Source organism: Otolemur garnettii, unplaced genomic scaffold, assembly GCF_000181295.1.
Source record: "Otolemur garnettii isolate 467f Iridium unplaced genomic scaffold, OtoGar3 scaffold00236, whole genome shotgun sequence".
Lineage (NCBI taxonomy): Eukaryota > Metazoa > Chordata > Mammalia > Primates > Galagidae > Otolemur > Otolemur garnettii.
In genome coordinates, this window is record NW_003852631.1 from 1108553 (window position 1) to 1127334 (window position 18782).

Here is an 18782-nt window from a genome sequence, read left to right on the forward strand (position 1 = left end):
CTTAGTTTTTACATTTATAAAATATAATATCTACCTCTGGGTGGCTCCTATGGCTCAAAGGAGTAGGACACCAGCCCCAGATACTGGAGGTGGCGGGTTCAAACCTGGCCCCAGCCAAAAACAAGCAAAAACAACAACAACAACAAAAAAACTACCTCATGGATTCTTATGAGAATTAAATAATGTAATATATGCCATATAAATTAGTAAGAGACTTTCTCACTAAGGAACTTGTAACCAAGGCAAAATGATTGTATTTATAATATCTTTATTCATGTATGCAGTAAATACTGTCCCCTACCAAAAAACAATGAGATTTGTATTTCAACCTGTCAAGTTTAAAAAATTCATCTCTTCTCTATATCACACCTTGACATGATATAGGATGCAGGATGTAAACATCAATTTGCTAGACATTATTAAGTAACTTTGCAAGAATGCAGAATCTTAGATGAATGGTTAAAACGATAGATTAAGTAGGGGCACATGGATACTCTGCATATACAAATGATTTTAACAGAAGATGTGTTTGTACTGATTTCAGGTCACCAACTTGCTTTCTTTGAATCTTTAAATACCCAATTCCAAATCTTCCAGCTCTTGAAGAAGGGCTGTCTCTTTTTGAATTTTTTCCAACTATAAAAGAAAAAGTTAAAATCATGAAGTTATTAAATAGTAAATGACATAATCATTGGACTGGCAACTAAAATAGCATATGACAAATTTAGAGAAAGAATAGTTGATACTTCATCAGATCCACTGGTAAACACAAATTTAAAAATACCAGATTTGTTATCTTGTATTAATCAGGGGGGTAAAGAACAGATACTGTCTTACTGCACCCTTTTGGGCCCACTAAGTTCTCCATTCTATATTTAGGCTAAAAAGTGCTGAAGATTGGAAAGTATTATTCTTAACAAAGTATCCCAAGAATGGAAGAAAAAGTATCCAATGTACTCAGCCCTACTATGAAACTAATTTATAGCTTTCATAGGAAAGCTATAATCTAATTGTAGCCCAGGAACACAGGGAGAGGAGAGAGGGAGGGGAAGGGAGGGGGGAGGGTGGGTGGAGGGAGGGTGATTGGTGGGATCACTCCTATGGTTCACCCTATGTGATGTACATGTGAATCTCTCTAAATGTAAAATATACATGTCTTAACACAATAACTAAGAAAAAGATATTAAGGCTATGTTAACCAGTTGGATGAGAGTATTTCAAATTGTATACAGAAATGTACACTGCTATGATTTACTAAAAAAAATTAAAAAAATAAATCAATATCTTCCCCTACTCAAGTTTAAAAATGTTTAACAGTAAAAGCACTAAAAAGAATATGGCATGTGGTTTTCAAAATACATTTTTAAAATCTTTGTGCTCTTTTCCCCAATTAAATAATTGCTTACAATAAATGGGCAGTGGTTCCTACCAGCTCAAATGAAAAATGCAGGAAATACCTGATTTTTTTCTAGCTGTTTTCCAGTTGCTGCTTGTTCTTTCAGTTGTTCAATTGCTTTCAGTTTCTGCAAGTATCAAATGAGTCAAGGGGAAGGAAAAAAAGTTACTTCTAATGCAAATTTTCTTACTAAAAACTCAACATATGTGAAACCTGAATAAGGAGCCTCAATCATCTTACATTTACATGAAGAGTGGTCTGTTAAAATGCTAGTGTAAACTATTTTGTAAAGCTACACGTAACATTGTATATATCTAAAACATAGGATTTTTCAGCAGAACATTTTTCTAGAAGGAAAAAAAATAGGCTTTGACAAAATATTTTTAACTTTTAATTAATTTTAACATATATGTATGTATATGTATGTAAACATACCACTAATTTCACAATTTATTTCAATACCCTATTGGACCAGGATGATGATGTTGGCTTTAAGAGAAACCTCAAAATGCAGCTGGGAAGGGCTGTAGAGACCTGTGCTACCACCACAAACTGGCTCCAATATTATAAGTTAATAAACTTCTTTATTGCCACTCTATTTTAAAAAAAACTTCTTGTAGAGATAGAGGTCTTGTTATGTTGCCTACAGTGGTCTCAAACTGTTGGCCTCAAGTGGTCCCCCTTTCTTAACCTTCCAAAGCACTTGGGACTACAGACATGAGCCTCCATGGCTGGCCTGTTTCTTCACCTTTGAAACTGAGATAAATATCTGTTCCCACTTATCTCACAGTTATCTAATGATAATGCTGGGTATAAAAGTGTTCAGCCGATTTCTATATGAATGCATATTATTTTTTATTCCTTTAAAATCAATAATAAAAGTTCTCATTGCCGTTAGACACTTGTGAATAGAACTAAAACCAGTACCATTCCTAAGTTACAGTATTTTACATAGTGAGAAAGCAGTAAGACCTGCTACTGTAGGACAGAGTACAGGGTTCAAAGTGCCAGGCACTAGGGACAGAGTAATTGGGGGAAAAGCCAAGAATCACGAGTACTGAAAACAGGACTCACTAGGCACCGCATACTGTCTCACCCTAAGTCATTTATTAGCAATGATAAAATTAAGGCAAGATAGAAGTGCAGTAAACAGAATCTTTTAAGAATTCCATCATGGCTCAGCGTCCATAGCACAGTGGTTACGACGCCAGCCGCATACACCGAGAGTGGCTGATTCGAACCTGGCCCAGGCCAGCTAAACAACAATGACAACTGTAACAAAAAATAGTGGGGCACTGTGGTGGGTGCCTGTAGTCCTAGCTACGTGGGAGCTGAGGCAAGAGAATCGCTTAAGCCCAAGAGTTTGAGGTTGCTGTGAGCTGTGATGCCACTGTACTCTACCAAGGGCGACATAGTGAGACTGTCTCAAAAAAAAAAAAAAAAAAAAAGAATTCAATCATGCAGTTAAAGAAAAACTACTTGTTTTTTAACCTTGACTCTCTCTTACTGCCACATTTATAAAAGTCTCATGGACTCCTTTCAATATACACATCTTTTTCTTATTTAAGTCTCTCACCTTCTTTAGGTTCTTGATTTTTTTGTCTACCTCAGGGTCTCCAGAAGTTGTCTGAGAGACAGTGTTTCGAGGTGTACTCTGTGGGACAGAAGTAGGTGCCAAATCTGGACTCTTGTCACTTCTTGCTTCCTGTAGGACATATTTTTAAAAAAATTCAATTTTCAAAATTAAAAACATTAAAGTATTTCAATCAACACAGTCCTGGTATATAAAATACAGAAATCAAATATGTGATTTTTATCTACATTTAATAAAAAGAATGTGAATTAAGGCCTCATAAAATATGAAATGACTTTACATGAGTAAACTAGGAGTTATCTGCCAAAAAGTATTCCAGGGGCGGCACCTGTGGCTCAAGGAGTAGGGCACCAGCCCCATATACCAGAGGTGGTGGGTTCAAACCCAGCCCTGGCCAAAAACTGCAGATAAATAAAGAAATAAAATTAAAAAGAAAAAGTATTCCAAAGTCTTAGATATTCTGGAATGTCATGAAATGGATGATCTGAAAATGTGAAAGTGTCACAGGTGTGTCCAACCTGCAGACCCTGAGATGCAAGCCGATTTTCTGATTGCTTTTTTTGCTTATCTGCGGAATCAGACAACATGAGAAGTATGTGCAGACTGTTTTTTTGCTAATCAGCTTTTGTTAGGGTTTGTGAATATGATGTGTGGCCCAGGACAACTCTTACTCTTCCACTGTGCAGAAGAGAAAAAAGGTTGGAGACTCCAGATAATTTCCCTTTCTGCAAAACTATAGAAAGCATGTACGACCAAGTACATATAATGGATGATGCTACAAGAATAAGAATCCCACAGAGATTTACTTATAATCAGGTCAATTCAGTTCTGCAACAAAGTAGTATGGAAAGCCTTTCCCCCTTAAAGGGATGCTGCATTGCTTCCAATATGACCAGACCTCCTTTCTGGCCTCATCTCTGCTCATTGAAGGACCAATTCTGAACCACTTTTGTTTCCCCTGAAGTGTCATATACTCTTGCCTCATGGCCTTTGTGTACAGTATTCTTATCCACAGGTTTACTTTCCTTGGTTTAAGTTACCTGTAGTCAACTGTGGTCTGAAAATATTAAATGGAAAATGCCAGAAATAAACAATTCATAAATTTAAAATTGCATGTCGTTTTGAATTGCATGATAAAAATCTTTTGCTGTCCCTCCCAGACAACAGTCATCATTTTATCTAGCATATCTATGCTGTGTAAGTTCTCCACCCATGTTTCACTTAGCAGCTGTCTTGGTTACCAGATTGACTGTCATGAAATCCCGCTGCTTGTGTTCAAGTGACCCTTATATTTTAGTTAATGACCCCAAAGCACAAGAGTAGTGATGCTGGCAATCTGGAATTGCCTAAGAGCCGCTATAAAAAGCTTCCTTTCAGTGAAAAGGTGAAAGCTCTTGACTTAATAGGGAACAAAAGAATGTACACTGATTTGCAAAGGTCTATGGAAAAAATGAACTCTTCTACCTGTGAAACTGAAGAAGGAAAAAAAAAATCCATGCTAGTTCTGAAGTCACTTTTCAAACTATAAAAGTTATGGCCAGTTATTCATCTCACTTCCTCTCATCACATTGACACTGTACCATCTCACATCATCACAAGAAGGGTGAATACAGGATAATGAGTTTTTTTGAGAGAGACAGAAAAACTGCCTTCACACAACTTTTAGTACAGTGTATTGTTATATTTGTTCTATTATATTACTAGTTACTGTCATTCATCTCTCACTGTGCCTAGTTTATGTATTAAACTTTATCAGACATACACATGTATAGGAACAAACATAGTATACCTAGGGTCTGGTACTACCTGTGGTGTCAGGCATCCTTTGAGGGTCTTTGAACCTATCCCTTGCAGATAAGGGAGAACACCTTCCCTCACAAGTCACGTGGCCAAACCCTACTTATTCTGGAAAACTCCTCCACCTTCACACTGGATTAGTGGCACTTTTCCTAGGCTCCCATAATTCCCTTGTAACCCTACTGTAACACCATATAGCATTATTCCCCATTAGACTTGGGGCCTTGGCATGATACTTGCTTTATTGTATGGAGTAAATTAACCAAAGAGCAAAAGAATGACTCTTATTTTATAATTAGGATAAGACACATGTTTTGACAAGAGGGGAAAAGTTATTTAAATCTTTCTTAGCCCTGAAGTACAATTTCTACTTCTTCCTTGTAGAGTTCTCAGTGGAACATATAATGCCCAGGTCTCTGAACGTTTTACTCTGAGATGTGGGTGGATACTATGAACTCATGGACTGTCCCAGGGGAACACAGAATAGGGTACCACTCCTAGGTCTCCAGCTCTACAATAGTCTGCCTCAAAGTTTGTACACAGTACACAATTGGAGTTACTTTTTCTTTTTAAAGTCATATTGGTTTCACTTTTTGTACATGCCAATTCAACTAACAATTCCTTACTTTCTAAGTCAAAACACATTACTGGGCACTCTGAGTGTTCAGAAAGAAAATATTTAGTTCCTACTCTTAAGAAAAATGAAGTTCTGATAATATGCAGTTTGTTATTTTTCATAATATAAAACTGAAGTAGAAGAGAGGATAAAAAAGATAAGGTGGAATATTTTGCCTGTCAAAATTCACTTTTGATATCAGATGAAAAATACAAAATTTTGATTGCTAGCAATGAGCTGAAAATATAACCTTCATCTAAGAAGAAAGATTACTACTGTAACTGTAAAAAAATTAAAGTGAAATATGAATGTATTTTTCCTCCAAGAATAATTTAAAATATTTGCATTATTATATGTAAATTCTGGTCACTCTCTAGAAAAGATGTATATATGGTAAAATTAAATTCTTATATTTCAACTCTTTTTTTGGTAAAGTTAACAAATGTCTAAAAATATTACCAGTTTATAAAAATACTAGTGAAAGGCCAGACATGGTGGCCCATGCCTGTAATCCCAGCATTCTGGGAGGTGGAGGCAGGTGGAATGCCTGAGCTCAGAGGTTCAAGACCAGCCCAAGCCAGAGTGAGACCCCGCCTCTAAAAACAGCCAGGTGTTGTGGCGGGCACCTGTAGTTCTAGCTACTTGGGAGGCTGAAGCAAGAGAATTGCTTGACCCCAGGAGTTAGAGGTTGCTGTGAGCTATGATGCCATAGTACTCTACTGAGGGCGACAAAATAAGACTCTGTCACAAACAAACAAACAAACAAACAAACAAAAAACTGAGTTAGATGATATACATCTGACTGTTTCCTCTTTGGGTACTTAATTCAGGTCTGAGATTGAGGAGGCCTGGTCAAGGTGAAATCCTGTCATGGGCCATTTAGCTCTGTTCTATCACACAGTTTTAACTTTTATTAATGCCAGCAGGTCACCTCAAAAAGGTAAGATTTGAGGTAAGATTTGAAAGATTTATCTTGCAAGTTGAAAACCTTTTGCCATTACTGGAAATTAGCAAGTTGATAATGATGGATTAGTGGTACCATCTTTTTTGTTTGTTTTTGGAGACAGTCTCACTGTGTCACCTGGGTAGAGTGCTGTGGTGTTAAAGTTCTCAGCAACCTCAAATTCCTGGGTTTGAGTGATCTTCTTGCTTCAGCCTCCTGAGTAGCTGGGACTATAGGCACCCACCATAATGCATGACTAGTTTTTCTATTTTCAGTAGAAACGGGAGTCTTGCTCTTGCTCACACTGGTCTTGAACTCCTGAGCTTAGGCAATCCTCCTGCCTTGGCCTCCCAGAGTGCTAGGGATTATAGGTGTGAGCCACCATGCCCAGCCAGTGGTACCATCTTTAGTAAACAATATATGTGAGTACTTGTATGATCATATAAAAGGGGTAGATTTGTTTTTTTGTAATTATTACATTTTTTTGTTCGTTTGTTTTGCTTTTTTAGAGACAGAGTCCCACGTTGTTGCCCTTGGTACAGTGCCATGGCGTTACAGCTCACAGCAATCTCCAGTTCTTCGGCTTAGGTGATTCTCTTGCCTCAGCCTCCCGAGTAGCTGGGATTATAGGCGCCTGCCACAATGCCCAGCTATTTTTTTGTTGCAGTCTGTCCAGGGCCATGTTCAAACCCACCACCCTCGGTATATGGGCCGGCGCCCTTCTCATTGAGCCACAGGCACTGCTCTGTAATTATTATGTTTTATATTAACAGTATTGATGGTTTTGTTCAAAGAGCCACAATGCTCAATTTAATCAAGTTGACTATTTTAAAATATATTTTTCTGGGGGTTTTTGTTTTGTTTTGTTTTTATGAGACAGAGTCTTAAGCAGTCACCCTGGGTAGAGTGCTCTGGCATCATAGCTCACAGCAACTTCCAACTCTTGGGCACAAATGATCCTCTTGCCTCAGTTTTTCTATTTTTAGTAGAGACAGGGTCTTGCTTTTTGCTTAAGCTGGTCTTGAACTCATGAGCTCAAGCAATCCATCTGCCTTGGCCTCCCAGAGTGCTAGGATTATAGGCATGAACCAGTATGCCTGGCCTAAAATTGATTTTTCTGAATACTAATTTCCCCACTTTTTACATGCTCAAATGTCACAAAAGCATGCAAAGTACACAACTAATATTATATTACAAAGGGATTTTAGGGGCAGTGCCAGCCCCATATACCAAGGGTGGCGGGTTCAAACCTGCCCCTGGCCAAACTGCAACAAAAAATAGCCAGGCACTGTGGCAAGTGCCTGTAGTCCCAGCTACTCGGGAAGCTGAGGCAAGAGACTCGCCTAAGCCCAGGAGCTGGAGGTTGCTGTGAGCTGTGTGATGCCATGGCACTCTACTGAGGGCAATAAAATGAGACCCTGTCTCTACAAAAAAAAAAAAAACCAAAAAAACAAAAGGGATTTTAGTTCAGTACCAGTGATGGTCATATTAACAATATCTTCTGATAAAGAGGAAGAAAGCTTGCTTATAAAAACAGAATTCTAGGCTGGGTGCCTGTGGCTCCAGCGGCTAAGGCACCAGCCACATACACCTGAGCTAGAGGATTCAAATCCAGCCCAGGCCCGCCAAACAACAATGACAGCTGCAGCCAAAAAATAGCCGGATGTTGTGGCAGGTGTCTATAATCCCAGAATCCCAGCTACTTGGGAGGTGGAGGCAGGAGAATCACTTGAGCCCAGGAGTTGGAGGTTGCTGTGAGCTGTGATGCCACGGTACTCTACCCAGGGCGACAGCTTGAGGCACTGTCTCAAAAAAGAAACAACAAACAAACAAAAAAAAAACCCTAGAATTTTAAGTTGTGTGGGCTTCAGGGGGCCATAAGTCTCAATCAGAAGGCATAAGAAGTTATAAGGACACTATTAACCTGTTACAAAATCCAGAAACAGCAAAGGTCCCTATCCACACTGATGAAGGGATGAGTTTAGCTTTCATACCAATTCATGGAGATCACTGTACCTGGAATAACCTAAACTTGACCAATTAAAAGATACTTCTAAAAATTAATTTTAAAAAATGTTATTGAGAAGGGGTCTCCCTAGGTTATCCATGCTGGTCTCAAACTCCTGGGCTCAAGCAGTCCTCCTGCCACAGACTCCCATGTAGCTGGGATTAAAAGTACACTACCCACTGTGCCTAGCTGGAGATGAAATTTATTAGCTACAAATGAGCACAATGACATTTTTTTAAAAGCCCATATTTTAGCAGAATATGGTTACATAATGCAATCCTACACCTTAAAATAGCAAGTGCCTACCCAAACTCATAAGCAACCTAGATCTGTCAAAATTAAAGAACTGCCAGCAAGCCTATATCGGTGACACAGCAATCAAGCTGTTAAAAATCTACCTCACTGCTGGCTCGGCGCCTATAGCCCAACCGGCTAAGGCGCCAGCCACATACACCTAAGGTGGCGGGGTCGAATCCTCAGCCCGGACCCGCCAAACAACAATGACGGCTGCAACCAAAAAACAGCTGGGCGTTGTGGCAGGCGCCTGTGGTCTCAGCTACTTGGGAGGCGGAGGCAGGAGACTCGCTTGAGCCCAGGAGTTGGAGGTTGCTGTGAGCTGTAATGCCACGGCACTCTACCCAGGGGGACAGCTTGAGGCCCTGTCTCAAAAAAAAAAAAAAAAAAATCTACCTCACTGCTATGGTCTGAATGTTGGCATCCCCCCAAATTTATATATTGGATACTAATACCCAATGTGATAGTATTAAGAGGGGGGCTTTTACCTCCTCAGGAAGTAAGTCCTGAGGACTCCACTCTCATTAATGGGAGTAATGCCCTTGCCCTTCCATTATGGTACACATAGATGGTACCTCTTTGAGCACTAGATACCAAATCTCTCAGCACCTTGCACTTAAAAGACTTCCCAGTCTCCAGAACTGTGAACAATAAATGTCTGTTATTTATAAATTACCCAGTTTAAGGTCTTTGGTAACAGCAGTCCGAATGGCATTGTCTGAATTGCAAAAATGTCATCTCCATGACGTCACTAACCAGACTTTCCCAGCCCAGCTGATCATACTATCACCATGAGCCATACAATGTAATAATTTGTCAATTATTACACTGACATGTTATTTAAACAATATAATAAAATTAAAAAATTATTCTAAGCTGGGTATAGTGGCTTATGCCTGTAATCCCAGCACTCTGGGAGGCCAAGGTGGGTGGATTGCTTGAGCTCAAGACTTGTTCAAGAACAGCCTGAGCAAGAGCAATACCCTGTATCTAAAAATAGCCAGGTGATGTGGCAGGCGCCTGCAGTCTCAGCTACTTGCGCCTGCAGTCTCAGCTACTTGCGAGGCTGAGGCAACAGAATCACTTACACCTAAGAGTTTGTGGTTGCTGTGAGCTAGGATGCCACAGCAGTCACCCCAGGGCAACTGAGTGAGACTGTCTCAAAAAAAAAAAAAAAAAATTTATTTTAGACTAATTCCAGTAGTCTGACTGCAGTGGCTCATGCCTGTTATCCCACCACTTTTGGAGGCTGAGGTGGTAAGATTGCTTGAGGCCAGCAGTTCGAGACAAACCTGAGTAATACTTTGCCAGTTAGAAAAAATAGAAAAATTAGTTGGGGTGGTGGCCTGTGTCTATAGTCCCAGGTACTTGGGAGGCTGAAACATGAGGATGGCTTGAGCCCAAGATTTGAGGGTGCAGTGAGCTATGATAACACCACTATATTCTAGCCCTGAGCAACAGAGTAAGGTGCCATCTCAAAAAAAAAATTAATATATAAAACTTTATTACTTGGGTACTTTTGGTATTTATTCATAGATTCCCAGCTGAATAATCTGGGCCTTTCATACATTTCATATAGTAGTATAATACTTAGTCTCAACTGGCTTTATAGTCATGTTTTTTCCAGATTCTACTAATTAATACATACTTTTTTTTTTTTTTAAGATAGAGTCTCATTTTGTCACCCTCGGCAGAGTGCTGTAGCATCATAGTTCACAGTAATCTCAAAGTCTTTAGCTCCAGTGATGATCTAACCTCAGCCTCCCGAGTAGCAGGGACTACAGGCACCCACCACAATACCTGGCTATTACTGGAGACAGGGTCTTGCTCTCGCTCAGGCTGGTCTTGAACCTGTGAGCTCAGGCAATCCACCTGCCTCCCAGAGGGCTAGGATTACAGGCGTGAGCCACTGTGCCTGGCCAATACATATTTTAAAGACAGCAAACTATACTACTTCATACAGGTTCAACCAAAAAGGTCTAAAGAAAGTAACATATTACATAATCCCATAAAATAGTGGGGCCACATTAGGGTGTCAGAAATCAAGTCCATTTAGTTCATCACCCATTATACAGACAGGCTGCCTAGAATAGTAGGAAGTAGAAGTAGCAATGAAAATAATTTTATGGTTGGGGGTCACCACAACATGAGGAACTGTATTAGAGGGTCGCAGCATTGGGAAGGTTGAGAACCACTGGCCTAGAAATTCATAGGCAAACACAAAAGAAAGATATTCTACCTACTTAAGTCTAACTCCAAATTCATTTTATTACATAACAGTTAAGTCTTTGTTCCACGATCTTTTTTTTTTTTTTTTTTGTAGAGACAGAGTCTCACTTTATCGCCCTTGGTAGAGTACCATGGTGTCACACTGCTCACGGCAACCTCCAACTCCTGGGCTTAGGTGATTCTCTTGCCTCAGCCTCCCAAGTAGCTGGGAATACAGGTGTCCGCCACAACGCCCAGCTATTTTTTTATTGTATTTCGGCTGGGGCCAGGTTTGAACCCACCATCCTCGGTATATGGGGCTGGTGCTGAGCTGAACCCACTGAGCCACAGGTACCGCCCTATTCCACAATTCTTTATATTTAAAGGCTCACAGCTAATTAACTTTTGGTTTTGTTTTGAAGAAATTTGTGCCACAAATACCTGCTTTGCAGCTTTCTTAGCTTCATGCTTCCTTTGATTTTTAAGGGCTGTTTTTGATAATGGCTTATCATTTCCTGGTTGTGGTTTCATATTCTGAGGTGGTTCCTCTTCATGCTATGGAAATATAAAATAAATAATTTAGAAACAGAGTCCATGTTTTAAAAGACATATACAACAAAATTAAACACTTTTGCTAGTATAGGATAAGCTTAGTTTATCAACTTATTTTAAGATCACTGACAAAGATTATTTCAAAACGCTTACTAGGAGTGGCACACTCTAAGTATTAGGATGGATTTTAATTTTATTCCTAGTAGCTGATAGATGTTTTTCAATTATATAAGAGCTGGCAAGATTCACTGTAGTTTTGTTAAAACATATAATTTTTCTTAGGACTACTGCAGACACATAATTCTTATGAAACTAGATACTAATAATAGTCTTTCCTGAGGTCTTTTGGTTCTGACTAGGGTCAACAGAAGCTTAACTGCTTCACTTATTTTCTTCACACAAAGGATTACTTACTAGATCTTTATTTGTAAACCCAGAGGTTAGAAGATCAAAAATAAAAGCAAATGAAAAAGCAATATATTATAAGAAGATATCAAATAGAAAGAGGTAAGTAACTGCATAATTATAAATCTGAGACTGATATAATGAAGAGGCCAACAAAAAATTAAGTGGTGTATCAAATTATTACAATGAAGAAAATCATTTTTTTCATCAGAATATAACCATAAAACAACTACAGTAGAACCTCAATAGCTGACCACTTCCCTACATTGACCACCTCCTTAAGTTGACCTAATTGTCATAAATTGGATATGCACCACATGTACATATGAGCACAGGAGGCCTCATTCCTTATGTTGACCATCTCTGTATGTCGACCAATTTGTTACAGTCCCTTGGGTGGTCAATTTACAGAGATTCTACTGCATATTTGAAGACAGAAAGAGGGTGGACTAAATATAGTTTCAAGGTACCTCCCAATAGCTTCAGGCAACATTTACAGTATTAAGTGATGGCACTATACAACTCCTCATCAGAGCCATCTACTCAATGATATCTATCTACACGGTTGTTCTTTTAGTGTTAACGCTCTCTTAGACTCTGTCATACTTAGCATATCAAAAGTACCAGTTCTTATAAAGTTTCTTGAGTACCAGGTCTCAAATATGCATTGGGCTTACAAGTCCTTTAAGGAAATGAGCAGGGTGCAAACACTTAAGAAACAGAGAAATAACGATGTTTGTAGAACAAACTTAGAGCACCGGCCTCTTTCACTTCTTTTTTAATCACCTTGCATAAAATGTTTAGTTAAGGTATACAATATTTACTAAACATTTGTTTATACATAACATCAAAATTTGTTCAACAGTGGGCTCTTCTACAGTACCTTGCTTTGGCTGAAAATGTTTCTGCTCAAGAGAACTTTGATTAAAAACGATGCAAGAAGAAACTTACAAATCTCTCTCACGTTTACAAGCATTAAATACAAATACGAAAAGTAAAAATAAATATCACAGGGGTTAATTTATTAAATATTTTTATGCAACTTAATTCAGATAATATAACAAGAGTGTTGAACAGAACATTTCAACAGAAGTTAAGAAGTTAAAGGTGACTGCTGCATTTTTAGTCCAGGAGTGGCACAAGGGAAGCCTAGGAACATTTATTCTTTGAAAAAGTATCTACTTGTCTGAGGACCTAAAAATGAAGTAACTATACATTCCCCTTTACTTGGTGCAGTCCCTGTTTACAGCTAATGTACAGTCATTTTTCTGATAACATCAATAATCATTCTTAGAGCTCCTTTACTCCTTAATGCCATTATAGAAACTCAGGGAATGAATAAATGCTCTCCCTTGAGCTCTGAACTGTAATACTTTTAAAGCAATTTGACCAATACTCTGGCCTTAACTTCATAACAGAGGTTGGAAAATAATGGCCTGAAGACAACAAATGTGTTGTCTTTGACCATCAGTATTTTAAAAATTGAGAAATTTCCCCAAGCATCCAGACTCATTTTGTCTTGAAAATCAAACATTTTGGAAAACTGGATGTAAAATTTCCTATGGAAATAATCAGCTATTTCTATGTAGCTGCTATGGCTTTCAAAGAGGGCATAAGCTCTCTCATCTACCACTCACTCCCCCACCCACTCACTACTGCCCTATATGACTGGCCTACCCTGACTTGAATTTGAGCTCCTGATCCGTAAAGCCAATATGTTATAGTCAGTTATCTTTCTCAGAAAATTAAAATGTGAATTGTTTTATGTTAACTACTTTGTCAACAATATGAGCTACTCACTGTCTATAGGAGCAGGTCTCAATGATTTCTGCATTAGGGTTTATATGTACTCTTTTTTTTTTTTTTTTTTTGAGACAGAGTCTATGTTGCCCTCTATAGAGTGCCATGTGTCATAGCTCACAGCTACCTCAAAGTCCTAGGCTCAAGTGAGGCTCAAGTTTCTGGTCTCAGCCTCCCAAGTAGCTGGGATTATAGGTGCCCGCCATAAAACCTGTCTAGGTTTAGAGATGGGGTCTCGTTATTGTTCAAGCTGGTCTCGAACTCCAAAGCTCAAGCAATCCACCCATATTGGCCCCCAAAAGTACTAGGATTATAGGTGTGAGCCAACCGATCCTAGCCTCTGTTTTATATGTATTCTAATGAGGTACTAAGAACATAAAAAAGTTCTAGAGAACTCCACAAAACAAAAAACCTGCCCACCGAAGTAGTAAAACAATACTTACCAGTTTGGAATTGGTGACGGGTTTATTTCTTAAAGCTGGGGGTCTATAAGCCGTTGCAACTTTAGGTACCTCATTGGGTACTTCACTTGGAACTGCCTGGTAAGTTATTGTTTTTGCAGGAAATACTCCATCCAGAAATGGCTGCCAAGTAACCTGCCATAATTCTCCATTTGATGGCACATTATATTTATGCAAGATAGAGCCAGTATAATGCCAAATCTTGTACCCATTATTAACACGTAACCTGGGAGCACATGTGGCTGTTAAAATATGCTCACCATCTGGGCACCAAGCAAAATAGGTAGAATCACAAGCCACTGGTTTAGAAATAAGTTTGTAGTTTTTAACATCCCATACTTCCATTTGTCCTCTCAGATTTCCAAATCCAGCTAATACTAATATATGTCCATGAGGGTTATAAAAGGCTGCATTACGAGGACCAGTTCCAAAGTCAAATACAGGATCACATTTCAAGTTGAAAATTGTCGCTTTGGCAGGCATAAAACCATAAACAACGCAAAACTCAGAAGAACTAGAATTCCAAACTACATCATAAATGGGGCCATTTTTTGCTAAAAAAAAATAAAATTCAAATTAGCAATCAAGAATTAAATGAATATACCATCCATTAGTACAGTTATAAACTACAACATTTATAAACATGTAAAACAGTAAAGAAAAACCTCTAAAAATGTCAAGGAATGTTAAAATTAACATATTCTTATAAGATATGCTATGGAGATTAATATATAATCATAAACTTATCTAAAAGCCCTTACTGAATCTTTGTTAAGATACTCTGTCACCTTGGATAGAGTGCTCTGGGATCAAATAGCTCACAGCAACCTCAAATTCTTGGGCTCAAGAGATCCTCTTATCTCAGCCTCCCTAGCAGCTGGGACTACAGGTACCCACCACCACACCCAGCTAATTTTTTCTTTTTCTAGTAGAGACAGGAACTTACTTTTGGCTCACACTGGCCTTGAACTCCTGAGCTTAGGCAATCCACCGCCTCAGCTTCCCAGAGTGCTAGGATAACAGGCGTGAGCCAACATGCCCAGCCATCCCCACCTATTGAATCTTAATTTCTGTTAAATATCTTGGCATTGTGGGCTCAGAGAAGCCCACATGGGATTTTAATAATAGATTATTATTATTAATAAATGCACTTTTGGAAGAGGTAATATATGCACATGAAAATAAAAATAGAAACTATATAAAAACACAGACCACAAAAATAGGTACCCCAGAGCTAAGTGTGCTGGCTCATGTCCGTAATGCTGGTACTTTTATAGGCTGAGCTGGGAGATCGCTTGAGCCCGGTAGTTTGAGACTAGCTTGAGTACATACTGACACCCAACCACTACAAAAAGTTTAAAAATCAGCCAGGTGTGGTGGGTACCTGTAGCCCCAATTACTTGGGAGTCTGAGGCGGGAGGATCGCTTGAGCAAGGGAGTTTAAAGCTGCAGTGAGCTATGATCATGCCACTGCTCTCCAGTCAGGCAATAGAGTGAGACTTTGTCTCAAAATGAAAAGAACCTTAAGCTCTGTCTCACTCTTTTTCACATGCACTGTATTCCATTACAAACTTTGCTGTGTATTCTCCACTGTGACCATACACAAATAGGTCTGTAGGAGCAAAACTGCAAAGTTAAAAGGCAGATGCATTTACTTGATGATATCCGACCAAAATGCCTATTAAAAAGGTTGTACCAGCTTGGCACCTGTAGCTCAAGCAGCTAAGGTGCCAGCCACATACACCAGAGCTGGCAGGTTCGAATCCAGTCCGGGCCTGCCAAACGACAATGACAACTACAACTAAAAAATAGCCAGGCATTGTGGTGGGCACCTGTAGTTCCAGCTACTTGGGAAGCTGAGGCAAGAGAATCACTTAAGTCCAGGAGTTGGAGGTTGTTGTGAGCTGTGATGCCATAGCCCTCTACCCAGAGTGACAGCTTGAGGCTATTTTTTGTGCAGTTGTCACTGTTGTTTAGCTGGCCCGGGCTAGGTTCAAACCTACCACCCTCGGTGTATGTGGCCAAGTCCATAACCACTGTGCTACGGGCACCAAGCCCTTTCAACAGTTTCTGATGGTGCAGGTTTCCCCTTGCTCTCAGGCATACTGTGTAGTTTCATATTTTTATCTTTGCCACCTTATTAAGTGAAAACTTCTATCTTGTTTTCATTTCTTTCTTCTGAACAAAAATAAGTCCATCTTTTTTTTCATTTCTTTCTTTTTGGAGACAGAGTCTCACTTTATTGCCCTCAGTAGAGTGCTGTGAGTCATAGCTCACACCAACCTCAAACACTTGGACTCAAGCAATTCTCTCTCTCTTTTTTTTTCTTTCAAGCAATTCTCTCTCCTTATCCTCCCAAGTAGCTGGAACGATAGGCACTCGCCACAATGCCTGGCTATTTTTTTAGAGACAAGGCCTCATTGTGGTTCAAACTGGTCTCAAACCTGTGAGCTCAGGCAATCCTAGCCTCCCAGAGTGCTAGGATTACAGGTGTGAGCTACCAAACCTAAACTTTTTTTTTTCATTTCTATTTCTTTAATTATTAGCTAAGCAAGTCTTTTAATATAAGTAATTTAATTTCTTCTTCTGTTTTGGGGGGTTTTTTTTGAGATAGAGCCTTAAGTTGTTGCCCTGGGTAGAGTGCCATAGCGTCACAGCTCACAGCAACCTCCAACTCTTGGACTTAAGCAATTCTCCTGCCTCAGCCTCCCAAGTAGTTGGGACTATTGATGACCACCACAATGCCCGGCTATTTTTTGGTTATGGGTGTCACTGTTGTTTGGCAGGCCCCGGCTGGATTTAAATCCGCCAGCTCTGGTGTATGTGGCTGGTACCTTAGCTGCTTGAGCTATAGGCACTGGGACTAATTTCTTTTTCTGTGTACTAATTTTGACTGTCCGATGCCCACTTTTCTCTAGTTATTGGTCTATTATCTGGTTTAAATGTTATATTAAGCAAATTCACCTTTTCTTATACTCCACCCTTGTCTGCTTAAAAACTAATATTTTCCCCAATTTTTGTTTGCTTTGCTTACTTAATGAACTCTTTCCACCCAATGTAGAAATCTATAACTTTTTTACGTTCAAATTTCTGATCTTTTCCCTTGCGACTTCTGTCTTATTTAGAAAGTCTGTTGCTATTTCAAGAGCAGACAAAAATTCTCAGATACTTTTTTCTAGTTCCTTTATAGTCTTAAAGATAATTTTTTTGGCTCAACTAGCATTTATTTTGGTAAACAGGTAGAGATATTAACTTTTTTTTTTTCAAATGGTTAGCCAGTTGTCACCAAACCATATAATAAATGACCAACATTTTTTCCCATTGACTCAAATACTGACTTTATTTTATCCTATAAAAGTACGAATCTATTTCTGGGCTTTGTTTTGTTATTAGTCTATCCATATGCCAGAACTAAGTGTCTTAATTATAACTGCCTTACTCCAAAACTCCCCATGCTGTACTCTTCTTTAGCAAAATTTTCAAAACATGTTTGCACATTCATTTTCCAATGTTAACTTTAGAATGACTTTCTATTAAAAAATCAACTGGTGCTTAAATTTAATTTGTAGATTAATTTGGAGAGAAATGACATCTTTATAAAAGCCTTATTAAAGGTGATTGTTCCTCTGAATAGTTTTAAAGTTTTCTTCCCATAGGCCCTACATATTTCTTATTTTCGTTGTTACATAGGGAATCTTTCATTATTTTTTAAGTGGCTATTGTTTATAATGGATTTTATCTACATAAGCAGAGATGATTTTGTTTTCTCCTTTCAAAGCTGCACATTTTATTTCTTTTGATCAGCTATACTGACTAGCTATTTTAGAATGTTAGTGGAAAGGAGAGCCATCCGCAATTCTCTTGCCTCAGCCTCCCAAGTAGCTGGGACTGCAGGTGCCTACCACAATGCAGGGCTATTTTTTTTTTTTTATTGTAGTTGTCATTGTTGTTTAGCTGGCCTGGGCTGGGTTCAAACCCGCTAGCCCTGGTGCATGTGGCCAGTGCCCTAACCATTGAGCACAGGAGCCAACCCACTTATTTTGTTTCTGACTTTAATGGGAATACATTTTTTTGTAAGAGAAGTTATCCTACTTACACATGTTCAATTCAAAATGAGAATATTAGAGAGCTGCCATTATTCTAAAACTATTATTTTAGAATGTAGGCATCTAATGCAATAAATTTCCCTCTTAAGATCACTTTTGCTGTATCCCACAGGTTTGGGTCACTTGTGTCTTCATTGTTATTATGTTTAAGGAATTTTAAAATTTCCTTTTTTATTTCTTTCTAAACCCAACTTCATTCAGAATAAGGTTGTTTAATTTCCATGCCTTGGTGTGGTGATAAATGTTTTTGTTGGAGTTGAGTTCCACCTTTATTACATTTCAGTCTGAGAAGATACAAGGTATAATTTCTATTCTTTTCATTTTACTGAGGTTTGATTTGTATCCTAGGATGTGATCTATTTTGGAGTATGCATCATGGGCTAATGAGAAAAATGTATATTCTTTAGCTTTGGGATATTGTGTTCTGTATATGTCTATTTTTTTTTTTTTTGGCCAGGGCTGGGTTTGAACCTGCCACCCTTGGCATATGGGACCGGCACCCTACTCCTTGAGCCAAAGGTGCCGCCCCTTGTATTTACTTCTAAGACGGGGGCTGACAATTGAATGTTTGGAGGAGGCACTTGTCTGAACAAAGTGAAAAG

At 38.8% G+C, this 18782-nt stretch overlaps 1 protein-coding gene across 1 annotated transcript in view; it reads right to left on the minus strand.

Moving 5' to 3' along the window:
* Positions 1–255: 255 nt before the first annotated feature.
* EIF2A (eukaryotic translation initiation factor 2A) overlaps positions 256–18782 on the minus strand; it is a 44747-nt gene continuing 26220 nt past the window's right edge. Inside the window, exons 10-14 of the mRNA XM_003802192.3 lie at positions 14057–14628; positions 11298–11411; positions 2973–3101; positions 1458–1523; positions 256–636 (exon numbers count right to left, since the gene is read on the minus strand). Coding sequence (XP_003802240.1) covers positions 571–636; positions 1458–1523; positions 2973–3101; positions 11298–11411; positions 14057–14628 — 947 coding nt within the window. The 3' untranslated portion in view covers positions 256–570. The remainder of the gene's footprint in view (positions 637–1457; positions 1524–2972; positions 3102–11297; positions 11412–14056; positions 14629–18782) is intronic.